The sequence below is a fragment of the Eutrigla gurnardus genome (genome assembly GCF_963514095.1).
Source record: "Eutrigla gurnardus genome assembly, chromosome: 1".
NCBI lineage: Eukaryota > Metazoa > Chordata > Actinopteri > Perciformes > Triglidae > Eutrigla > Eutrigla gurnardus.
In genome coordinates this window covers 14300642-14313194 of record NC_139915.1, presented here as the reverse complement: position 1 = coordinate 14313194, position 12553 = coordinate 14300642, and the positions used below count along the sequence as shown (strand labels likewise).

The window sequence follows — 12553 nt, the reverse complement described above, 5'->3', positions numbered from 1 at the left end:
AAAAGTAAAAATACGTTTATAATTTAGCCAACAAAACGGGGAGGCGTGCCCGCTGCGGTGACAGCTGCGGGGGCGGGGCTTCCGAGGAGGAAGTTCCCGGGCACCGCGTGGCTAGTCTGTCAGATGTAAACAAAGCCGCGATCCTCTGGATTAAGCCTAAAATAAAGCTTAACGCGACCAAATTCGTGTGAAGTGATGGCGCCTTTCTGTTGTGTAGACGCTACACGTTGTTGTTCGTCACTGTCACTCTGGGCGCATCTGTTATTTCACACGGAATCGACGATGTTAGCGCGCTGTTGCTTCTGCCGGGCCGCCCATTACACCCCCCCACCCCCCTCAGCCACGCATCTCCTTTCCATGAGCAAACTCAACGCACTCTAGCATGCGTTTTCACTCTACGTGGTGGGATAATGTAAGACAAAGCATCGTTTTCTACACAACTGATTTGGTTTAGATTTTGGAGATTGTTTACTATTTAAACATTTGCTTGAATAAACAAAACTGACCCTTGGCCAGTCATGTGATCCCCGTGCTTTGTAAGACAGAAAAACACGACTGTTTTATCTTCACTCTGCTACCTGGCTGCTCCACATACGGGATCATGAAGTTTTTGGATCTTTTTGGACGCCTCAAATCCGTGGTTATTGGGATGATCCATGTCAAAGCCTTGCCAGGTAAACTTTCAGGTCACACTGACCTGACACTGTTCAAATGTAGCCTACATTTGGCTGTGATGTGTTCAGTTACTTAATACCACACTGTAAAAACTCTCTATTACACGTGTCCTGTATTAGTGTGTGGAGTAATCTTCATTTAAGTAATTATCTCTAATTCACATAGTTGAGTAAAACGTAGGACGAGATATTCTCAACAGTGGAGTAGATGTTCAAAGTGGAAAAAAATGGAATAACTCAAGAAAAGTGCAAGTAGGGTCTACTGTACATAGATACACTGCATCCCTGCAGTATTTTGGGAGCTTTTATTTCTGATATTTCACACTGTTTGTGACCCAGTTTCTCGTCCATGTCAGGAACCCCCCTGGGTTGTATGAAAATGTCCCAAATCACAGAAGAAGCATGCAGGGAGGCCGCGATCTACCGTGACGCAGGGATTGTAAGTTATTTCACATTGTGTGGATTGCTTCCACGCTTGAAGTCTTCCGGGGCGAGCCAGTAACCATGTACCTGTAAACAACTCTCTCAGGACGGTGTCATCATTGAGAACATGCACGATATCCCTTACTCGTTCTCCGCGGGGCCCGAGGTGTCAGCCTGCATGACTGCCGTGTGTGCTGCCGTGAGAAGCATCTGTCCATGCCTGCCGCTCGGAGTGCAGATACTGTCCTCTGCTAACCAGCAGGCGCTGGCCGTAGCCCTGGCTTCAGGTTCACTCTTTATCTTCAATTCAGTTGTTTCTGTGTTGTGCATGAGGCAGCGAAGGCTTTAAGAACAGACCAGAGGTCTTCATGCATGTGGCATCATGACCAAAGTCTAAACATATCTTCCTGCTAAACACTGCATTATCTTATTCACGTCCTTCTTATTTAAACTGTGTTTATCAGTGAGCATCATAAAGGTCAGGCAAAGGTCAGCCTCATGTGTGTCAGACTTGGCTTACATGAACCTGCATTTGAAACAGTGGCTGCTACATAGTCAACTGGCGCATCCCCATGTGACTGTATGATCACAGGTCTGGATTTCATCCGGGCTGAGGGTTTCGTCTTCTCTCACGTGGCTGATGAGGGGCTCCTGAATGCCTGTGCCGGGGACTTGCTGAGATATCGCAAGCAGATCGGAGCTGAGCATGTGCAGATCTTCACCGACATCAAAAAGAAGCACAGGTGAGATCTCCACCTGTGCAGTGTGATGAAAAAACCGATCAACAACTGATATACGAAAAAAGGACCCCAAAAAAAAAAATAAAGCATATATGGCATGTTATGTATCTGAATGCAACTGTGTTTCACTTGGAACTACTTTCCCTCTGATATTACTGACATAATAAGCAATGTAGATCCAGGCCATTACTACTAGTGACTTTAATTTAAAATGCTGTTAAATTAAAGGGAGTTCCAGGGACAGCCTGATAGCCCAATGGTTACCCTGTAACCATAACAACCCCAGTTTGATACATGTCAATATACCTACCTCTCTCTCTCTCTCTCCCCTCGATCCCCTCCACACTGCCCACTGTGAAGGCAAAGAGTTGTGTAGTTGTAGCCTCCTATATATATATTCATTGTCTGCACTTGTCAGTACTGGAGTACATTCCCCTTGTTTTACGTTACCTCTGAAGCCGCTGCATGTTTGTGTGTGTACACCGCATGTATGTTCTCGCCAGCTCCCACGCCCTGACATCAGACGTGAGCATCGAAGAGACGGCGCGTGCCGCAGAGTTCTTCCTCTCAGACGGACTCATCGTCACAGGAGCGTCCACGGGACTGCAGGCGGACCCGCGGGAGCTCAGAGGTAGCGTTACCACAACCCCACCCTTCATACAACCAGGAGCCACATGACACTTTGACATTCTTTATTAAACAGGGCTGCAACACAAGCAATGTTCAACATGTATTGTATTAATCTGGAATTCATATTTGATATGAATCATTTAGTCTATATAACTTTAAAACCTAGAAGTACTGGATGAACAATGACATTACACCAAGAGAAGCAAGTAACTCCCCAGATTTGAGAAGTGCCAGTCTTATATACTAATGTCACTGCTCCATCTGTCCAGCAGAGGGCACCCTCACATGTATTGACACCTTATCTTCTTAGGATCATCCTAAATCTGTATGTTTCCTGGAGAGTGGCCAATACCAGAGCGGGTGTGCTAGTTTCAGCTGGCAGCTGCTCTCAATGAAGCCCTGAAGCAACTGTACACATAGCAACCCAACGGCACACAGAGACACAGTTTGCCTGTGAACACGGTGCAGCGTTACATCGGCCACACACACACACACACACACACACACACACACACACACACACACACACACCCTTTCTCAGAAGTGAACGTTGGACTTCTGTTCACCAGACTGTTGCTCCATATTTACTAGATGTGTTCGGTTTGCTAGCAAGTTTGTTATCAACTTTATGAAGTGTAAAATATGTCAGTATGTTTACAGCTGTAGTTACTTTGGAGATCAAGATTTGTATTTGAATTTTAACATGATTCAAAAACAATTTTACTTTTGATACTTAAAGAACAATTTCCGAAACGTAAGGAAGATTTTCACTGCAGGATTTGAGGTAAAGAAGTATTTTTTTTATTGTTGTATTGTTATTTACACACATTTCAGAGAAAGTAGTTGTTACCTGACTACAATTATTTGACAGCTATTATTATTAAATACTTTGCAAAATCAGATCTTACATGCAACACATACACTCAGCTTAAAACATATGATGCTGTATATAAATAATATCCACTTCCACCAGATAAATGGAAAATGTTGCTTGTATGTTATAAAATGTTAAAATGAGCCAATAATAGTATAAGTGTCCCCTTTCACAGTGTTATGATACCTGCGCTTTTAATACTTGACTGCAGTTGGCTGTTTCTACTTTTGTACTTTTACTTTATGTTTAACTAAACATATTTTATCATGGTGGTGGTCGACCACAATTGAAGTCCTTCTTCCATCAGGGGCGTTGGAGGGATGAAAGGCACAGGTTTGCATCCGTGGCATGTCAATGAGTCTGAGACCTGGACTGTGTCTGTCTCATAGCAACACCAGGCCTGCTATTTTAAACTGGAACTCGAACACGACATGCAAGACCCAAAACACTTTGAGCTAACCAGTCTATAGGGTTCATACACGCAACGCGAGTGCATGTGTCAACACGCACTTGGACAAACACACACACACACACTTCCCCTCATCTCTTTCTCTTTGCCTCACACACACATGCACTCTCTATCTCGGTAACACAAACATGCAGACTCGGACAGAATGATACCGGAGCTCACATGCCAGTGTGGAGGTTCAGCCTCTATTCCTGTGCCCAAAGTTCACCGAGTGTATCTCAGCCTCTGTTTTTGGGATTGACATAAAGGGACAGTGTGTAGGATTTGGTGGCATCTAGAACTCTGGTTGCAGATTGCAACCAAATGACTCCGCTCACTCTTGCCTTTTCAAGACTGCGGCATCGTGAGCCAGCGAGTGCAAAACCGCCTTGCCATTATACCACTTTAAAGAGCAGCGGACCGCGCTACGAAAGATTTCCAGTCCACGGTTCACCTGCTAATAAATCCTCTGTAATCCTACACTGGTCCTTTAAATTCCCTGATAGTAAAAGTGACGATTTAAGTTCCTTCCGTACAATCTTCCAGGAAGAAGGGGCAGCGTTTTCCAAAACAACCAATGCTAAAGTCTGTCATCATACAGAGATGGCCACCTAGCAGCAGCATAGAGCCAGTAATAAAACCTATAGCACACTGGTATAGTATCCATCATTATTAGAGCAGATTAATGTAATCCAATAAAGTCAAATCAAATGTTTCCTGGAGGAAGGAACAGGATTTGTTTCTTTTTAAAAAAAAGACTGAACAAAAGTTTCAGCATGCATGGAAACAAGGATTTCAGGTCCTGATCAGTTATAATACCATTTCAAACGCTATTAGATGTTAACTTTTTGCCATTTGAAAATAAATCAGTATCAGTAAACAGTATTATAGCTGGACATACATAATGTCTGCATCGACATAATCATAAATCTCAGATGCAGTTGAGCAAATTTTCTGATGATGCATCCACGTTCATGTGCTGGTGAGGAGAAGGAAATTAAGTTTTATTATCATTATTTGCTTTTTTTTTTTGCTTTTCTCAAGGATTTGTATAACAATGAGTATTTTTCTTTGCTTTCACAGAGGTTTCCCAGTCGGTGAAAATCCCAGTGCTGATCGGTTCTGGAGTGACCTATGACAACATTGAACGCTACCTCGATGCGAATGGATTGATCATTGGTTCTCATTTCAAGGAGGGTGGCCACTGGGCCAACGCAGTCCACCCGGAGCACGTGAAGAGGTTCATGGGAAAAATACGTGACCTTCGAAAATGACCACAGTGATTTCAACACGTGTACAATTACTGCTTGCACTGCAACATAAAACACATACAGCCTTAAGAAAACAAGATTTTTATTTTTTTTGTACATTTTTATAAATACAGCAAATAGAAAAAAAAACGTGTTGAAATGTATTTACACTCCTCTAAAATCAACAGTTTTGTTTAACATGAAAAAAAGTGAATACATACCAGCTGAAAATACAAAATGTTTGACTCAAAACACCCATCCATCCATTATCGACCACCGCTCACCCTGAGAAGGGAGGCGGGGTGAGGCGAGGCGAGGCGTAAAAAATGGATACTGTACAGCTCCCTGTGCTACAAAGTTCCTTTTTTGTACATTTGTCACAAGAACGTCTAAAGCTAAGGCACATTATATAATACATACAGAGGAATAACCAGTCCAAACGCATCACCATTAATACATTCGTTTTGAGCAAAGTCTTCTACGTGTTTGACGTTTTCATATTTGAAGCAGTGACACAATAACATATCTAGCCCTAGTTTTATCAATCTAAACCACTCAACTCTCATAATGTATTTGAAAGTAACTGTATTATTAATGCTTTCTGCCCTGAGGGACGGACCACTATGTCAGGAGATCAAGGTTCCATGTTCTCAGTGATTTCAGACGTAAGGGGCGCAGTGCACGTTTTTTTATATTCAAATCAAAATAAAAAAACTGCCTTGTTGGATATACACAATTAACTATGTGAGGTGAAACAATGGTGACAAAACCTGAGTGACTCAGAGTCAAGGCAGTGTGCTGCACATCTGGGCTGTGGTGGAGGCAACCCGGAACGCACCCTCTCACAAGCAGGTCCAGCGCTCCTGTTCAGCAGTTGTAGACGCGCTGGCAGGGCTGCTTGAAGTGGCCGTAGCGTTTCTCTGCCGGGGTGAAGCGCATCTTAGCCAGGTTCTGCCTGTGGAGGGCGCTGCGGCTCAGGTTCTTCCGCTCCGCCTGAGTCCTGGCCCTCTGGACCGCCAGGAGCTGGATGTTGCAGGGCAGCGGCATCCCCCAGGCAGCCAGACGCCATGATATGTGCCGTCTCACTGCCACTGGGCTGGACAGACACAGGGGAAGAGTGATGGTCAGTGCTGATGAAATATTAGGTGAATACACCAGACGGATGTTGGTAAATGATACAAGTGGATGCTAGATTTGCTTCATTCAGACAGAACAACAATGGAAATCGTTACGCTCACATGGGTGAGAAATCCTAAAAGTGCTATGGATACTAAGACAGCTGTGAGATTGCAGGTGAACATAAATGTCCTTGCCACGTGCCACTCTGAAACATCTCATCATGGTGGAAGAAAGCACTGGAGAGGAAGGTGCAGATGGTGAGAGAGAGAGAGAGTGGCTGGCACTGATGCTAGTGGCTTGCTTGGAGCAGCAATAGACTGGGACTCTGCATAATGAGTGCTTTTACTTTTTATACCTATAGAGTATGTTTTACCCAGAGGTGCGGTGACTTCAAGGTGTGAGTGGAGACTAACCTGGAGGTATCCTCTTCGTCTTCATCAGAGCCTAGCTCCTCCTCCGCTCCACTCATCCCGCATCTCATCTGGTAGACAGACATGCTGGGGTGCTCGATCAGCAGGTTCTCCAGAGGATCCACCTCAGAGGCTGACAGCGGCCCGCTCTCTGCACAAACAACATCCAAGTTCAAACGGCTCTGTTCCCATCCCATGACAAGCCACGGACATTTTTAATTATACAGACGTGACTAAAATACAGTATTGGTGCTGGGGGGGGGGGGGGGGGGGGGGGGGGGGTTCTCACCTGGGAGATTAACAATGACCCATTCTCCCTCATCAAACTCCATCAGCTCCTTGAAGGTGTCATCTGCCACCTCAAAGTCATCATCAGCGTTCCAAAGCAAATGAGAAAGAAGCTTTCCGATCATCGTTGTGCCTCTTTTCTAATCTGTAAAAACAACAGCAAGAGCAGGTTAGCGGGTGAAATGCAGCAAAGACAACCTCAAATCAATCCATATTTTAAATGTGAACGTGAGCATCGAGCTCTTCCACCTGCTGGTGTCGTTGCCAAATGATCAGTGGGAGTGGCTCCCCCTTGTGGCAGCCCCAATTAACACCCCGGGCGACCTTTCTTCCATATACTGTATATACGCGTGTATTGCTTCAGCGCAGAAACCTGAGCAGCCTGAGTTGTTCCGTCACTACAAAGTCAGGGGGGGGAGCGTGCAGCTTTATAAAAGAGCCTGACATTACACTGACTGCTGCCACATTATATAAACTGGGACACTGATTTGGATTCCGCCAGTGAGGAAGGGAAGGGACTTTTATTTGTGACCTCAGGCTGCAGTTGACTGACCCTGGTCTCAGCTGATCCTGTTCCCCTAATCCTAGCACGATGTGTCCCTGGTTCAGGTTCCCATCGTGCCATTATTGGGCAAAGATATTTAGCCTCTTGGTTTAATACTATTTATTACTAATGCCATGCAGCATATCACTGTCTGGAGTAATTATGGGGGATCTTACTGTCACGATAAGTAGTCAAAGTAGTGCCCATAACACCGCGACATCATCCTATTGATCCAATATAGTACGTGAATGTTTACTTGTCACATCCTCTGGTCGTAAATGAACTCCCGGACAGACAACAGTAGACCTCTGTCTCCTTATCCGTTTAAAGTATCCTCGGGCACATCAAATATGTGTCATGGCAGTCACATGATCTACCCAAGGCATATCACACAAGTATTAGTACGTGGCCGCTGTCGTGGTTGAAGAGAAACGTCGAGCAGCGTTTTTCTTCCTTCCTGCCTGCCTGTCAGCGTTTGCCCGACATCTCCTGTCACCAGAGCTCCCAGTAAACACAGACGTAATCCCCCAGCAGCACCGTTATAACCTGATAATCACAGTCAAACAGCTGACTGCCTGCTCGGAGATCAGCGCTGCTCGGTTCCTTGTCAACGCAGCTGCGAAAATTAAGGGATATTTTGAAGTGGAAAACGTCCAACTCTCACGTTACAAACTGAAAACGGAGGGCTGTACTGCACTACGAGAACAATAGAAACATTACACCCGAGGCTCGAAACCGGGCCAGTTTCGCTCAGAGAAGCTTCGAAACGAACATGTTTGACTCACCCGATCGCAGAGAAGTGTGTTTGTGTTCGGGTGTGGCCGTCGCTCACGAAGGACACCGCTGCGTTGCTGCTCTTCTGAGATTGTTTTGATCGCGAAAGTTGTTTATCGGCGAGAGTCCCCCCCCCCCCCCCCCCCCCCCTGTGTCCTGAAACGTCATCAAGTCCCGCCCAACAAGGCGGGGCGCGCGCGCGTCGGTCTCTGCGTCACACACCGACGACCCAACGGCGCTTCTCCTCTGCATCGTGGATGTGCGATGATGGGACATTTGAAACGCAGGACGGAAGTGTTGTGTTTTCCATATGTATCCACTTTTGTGTGGACGCAGTGTTCTCAACAGTAACTGAGCCTACAAACAACGTGATGACATTACCGTGGGATAACAGTCTCAAAGCCTCCGTTCATTGGGATAAAACATGTTATAGTCGTCCCCATAACCACGAAAACATGTTAATATGTTTTACTGGAAACAAAAATACAAAGAGCGAAAATATTTTCTGTAAGTCTAGGTCAATTAAAGAAGTATTTTATACGTATTCATAAACGCCAGTGAGCGACTGGACTACGGACAAAATAACGACACAACTAGCTAACTGAGAGTATAAGTAAGAAGAAGAACAACAACATGATTCACCTCCTACACCAAAAACAACCACTGTTTACTTAGTGCGCATGCTCAAAACGGGGCTATTTTAAGACGAACATTATTCTGTGATGTACAGGCTGGGAGATGAGCGGACGCTAGGAAGTAGTCTCGTTAGATACGACCACAATAGATTGGCATTCGTCTTTTGTCGGGAAGAAGCATCTTGTCTCGACTGTCTGTTTTACACTCTTTGTTACGTTTTTGGAAAGCAGGAAGTAGGGAGACGGCCAATCAGAGGGCTCAAAGAGTCCACGGACAGGAAAGATCTTTGTCAGCAGAGCAAAAGTTGGAACCGCCGAATGCGGTCGAGCAAAAAGGAGCACGGGACAGAAGGTAACTTTAATTCAATTAGACGATTGGAATGGACAAAGCTGACGAGAGCTGTCTTCTATCTGTCGTGACGGCTTGAATAGAGACGAAGAAATACCGATGGTTGCTCTCGTTTCGATCGGTATTGAAGTAGAAAGGAAACGTGTGTGTTTTGCTTCGTAATCAACCCGTTGTTGTTTTAACACACAGTCTCCGTCGCCACTCTGTAATATCTGAAAATAACGATCCCCACCTACTTTTTATTAGGTCAGTTTATACTATGTATATATTTGTATTTTATTTTGCATTAATAAATAATGGTGGATGTTGCCAAGCATTAATAACGGGTACAATTTGACTGAAGATATTGTACAAATTGACAACAGCCACATTGTGTTGTTAAACACACTGTTAAAGCATTACATTACCATTTTAACAAAAATCGATTTATGTTCAGACACAGCCTGTTTATGATTATGATTATATTTATATTATATTATTAATGTGTTCTGCGGTGCTGTCTAGGCTATGCTGAAGTTACAGGTGAAAGTGAAAGCACGTTTATTCTGACAGTCGTGTTTAGGTGATTTCCTTTCACAAGGCTGGTTTCTGTGGATCACTGGAGGGTTCTCTGTGATCACTTGAAGCAATGGCATGTGTCCGTTTTCTTCTAAAAGTGCATGGTGTAAGCTGTACTGACAGAGACACGTCTGTCAATTTGACTGATCTGCTTTCAGATTAGTTCTTGAAAAGAGAATTTAACACGCAGCAAGTAGACGACTGCATAAACAATAATATACAGTTTATGAGCATCGTCCAGTGATGGCAACTTGATTTATTGGACCCTAAAGTGACGAGCCTGCTGGTTTGTAAAAAGGAATACCAGTAAGGATAAACCTGCCCCATGGTCACTAAATCACAATGTGATTTGGCAATTTGTTAAATTGGAAATGTCTTCTTGAAGTGACCACCACTGAGAGCCATATTAAGTGGTGGGTCACCTCATTGAGTGATCCTGTATTGTAGTGTGATTTTCTATTCCAGACAAATGTGCATTTGACTATTTTGTTTAAGCGACTAGATTAGGTTTTGTAGATGTTGCATCCAAACCCTGTCTTATTTGTGTAAATAATCAGTACAAATAGAATACTAATAATTCAATGCAATTCAAACTGTTCTCTTCCTCTAGTCTGAACTGAGGCTTGAAGACAAGTCTTTCTCAATGTCATTTTTAAGTAAGACACAAAACAGTAGAGTTGACCGTCCTCTTTACTATCATGCCAGTGACTCAACGCAGGGATGGCTCCACGAATGGATGATGTCATGCGACTGTGCTGTGAAATATCAGCTCATGATCAGATCAAGGTGGCGGTGAAAAACTCTACCACAGGAGCGCTGGTGGCTGGAGGAACTGCCTTTGTAGGCGGGCTGCTTGGTGGACCTCCAGGGATTGCTGTTGGTAAGAATAAAAACCATCAATTCTTTTTCTGGCCCCTGTATTTGTGAAGGAGACAGTAGGTAGCCCACTCTGACGGGGCTTTGAGATTTGTACAATACACAACTCTGAGGAGGCTCAGATGAGACCTTTTTTTGGAGATTTGTCTAATCCATGAGGACGAGTCTCAGGCATGGCTGACGCTTTCTGTTACATTACTTACACCCACATTCTCCACATCTCATCCAGAGTTTTGGACAATGGACATCTATGGCACAGAGTAAGGCGACGTGTCAGACTTTGAGTATTTGTAAGATCAATTAATTGTTTTTGGGGTTTGTTAGCAATAGAAAATGCCAATATCAAACATCACCTCATCACTTGAGTTTTCTGTCGTCTTTGATGCAGGTTAACGTCATACTAGCACACGCTTACATGTGGTTTAGACTGAACCTGTAACTGAGTTTTACCCAGCCTCTCTGTGTCTACCAGGTGGAGCAGTAGGCGGTCTGTTGGGCAGCTGGCTGACCAGCGGTCAGTTCAGGCCTCTTCCTCAGATCCTGATGGACTTGCCTCCCACACAGCGCCAGAAGCTCTATGATCAGGTTGCATCCGTCTTAAGCAACCTGGACTGGATGGACGCGGCGCAGCTCATTGCCCTTGTGATGGGCAACGCCACTCTCCAGCAGCAGGTCACTGCTGCGCTGCTCAGCTACGTCGCGAAGGAACTGCGAGCAGAGGTACGCTATCAAGACTGAGTTCTGTTTACACATGGAGCTTTCAGGACCATCAGGTCTGTCGAGCACAACCAGAGTCCTTGACTTTAATTGGAAAACCTGTGAATCGTGGATGTTTCACTTTCATGACGATGCCAAATGGAGCAGCCTTTCCTGTCCTCAGGGTGTCTCGCTTAACGGTGGGGGTGGTGGAATTTAACTAAATGTATTTACTTGAGTACTGCACTAAGGTACAATTTTTAGATACTTGTACTTTAAAGTATTTGGATTTTATACTACTTCATACTTCTATGTCACTTTCAATTCAGAGGCAAATTACAGGTATTTGGCAAGTTCAGGTTATTAATTAAAAACTTGAAATCAAATATCAAATTATACATAACATATTTATTACATTGTGGAATAAGCTGCAAGCGCTCTCTCTCTCTTTATATATATATATATATATATATATATATATATATATATATATATATATATATATATATGAATTTGAATGTAATACACCAGCTGCAACATTAGTTATGCTTACACATTGTTTCACTAATTATAACTGAAAATTCTGAAAACGTTACTTTGCTTTGACCATCACTGCCTAACGAGAAAGAAATCACTGAATAGAAAGCTTTCTGTGTGTACATGTGAATAGAATGGATAGTGACATTGGCACAAATAATGTTTTGTATGAGAGAATCAGGACTTTGATTTTGTAAGATATTGAGCCTGGAGTCATTGATTCTGGAATAGAATGTGATCTCTTTATTCCCACACTCTGTATCAGGGTATTTTCTGTTATACCTCTGCTTTGGAATTTCAAATTTAAAAAAAAACTTTAAAGCTATTGTGCATTTGACTGATTATTTGCAAATGTTAAAGTTCTCAGGATTGTAAAGGCAAAAAATAGGAACTATAGGCCTATATCACCTTCTGTCCAAAATGTTCTAGAAGGTTTTGGGCAACCAACTTACAGCTGCACCGGAGAGGCACGATATCTATGATAAGATCCAGTCAGGGTTGGTGTAAAATATATTTCTTCTAAAAAGCAAACTCAGCCTCTCGTTTACTCCCTTCCAGAGCGTAGCCTAGCTTTCTGATTGCGGGTCTATTGTGATGCTGTATTGCGGTTACTAGTCCTGGCCTCAAGTTTATTTACTGTGTGGGGCTACACATATCATTTATATGCTAATGATATTCAAATCATCAAATACAGAAGTTCTGGTTCCTTCCCACGATCATGCAAAAGT

General features: G+C 43.7%; 3 protein-coding genes across 3 annotated transcripts; 2 read left to right on the top strand and 1 right to left on the bottom strand.

The window, feature by feature from the left end:
- Window positions 1–575: 575 nt before the first annotated feature.
- Window positions 576–5129, top strand: LOC311012789 (uncharacterized protein F13E9.13, mitochondrial). The gene is made up of 6 exons (XM_084008486.1): window positions 576–674; window positions 1031–1113; window positions 1204–1384; window positions 1690–1840; window positions 2341–2468; window positions 4873–5129. Exons 1-6 carry the CDS (start codon window positions 602–604, stop codon window positions 5061–5063), a joined length of 807 nt encoding a protein of 268 aa, XP_083864612.1. The 5' UTR covers window positions 576–601; the 3' UTR covers window positions 5064–5129.
- Window positions 5130–5357: 228 nt separating this feature from the next.
- On the bottom strand, window positions 5358–8327 carry LOC311012790 (tumor protein p53-inducible nuclear protein 2). Its single transcript, XM_084008487.1, has 4 exons — window positions 8186–8327; window positions 6858–7001; window positions 6572–6719; window positions 5358–6135 (listed from the first exon to the last, which is right to left on the bottom strand). Exons 2-4 carry the CDS (start codon window positions 6979–6981, stop codon window positions 5907–5909), a joined length of 501 nt encoding a protein of 166 aa, XP_083864613.1. The 5' UTR covers window positions 6982–7001; window positions 8186–8327; the 3' UTR covers window positions 5358–5906.
- Window positions 8328–8914: 587 nt separating this feature from the next.
- Window positions 8915–12517, top strand: LOC311022711 (protein C19orf12 homolog). Its single transcript, XM_084024224.1, has 3 exons — window positions 8915–9161; window positions 10422–10596; window positions 11065–12517. Exons 2-3 carry the CDS (start codon window positions 10437–10439, stop codon window positions 11328–11330), a joined length of 426 nt encoding a protein of 141 aa, XP_083880350.1. The 5' UTR covers window positions 8915–9161; window positions 10422–10436; the 3' UTR covers window positions 11331–12517.
- Window positions 12518–12553: the final 36 nt, after the last annotated feature.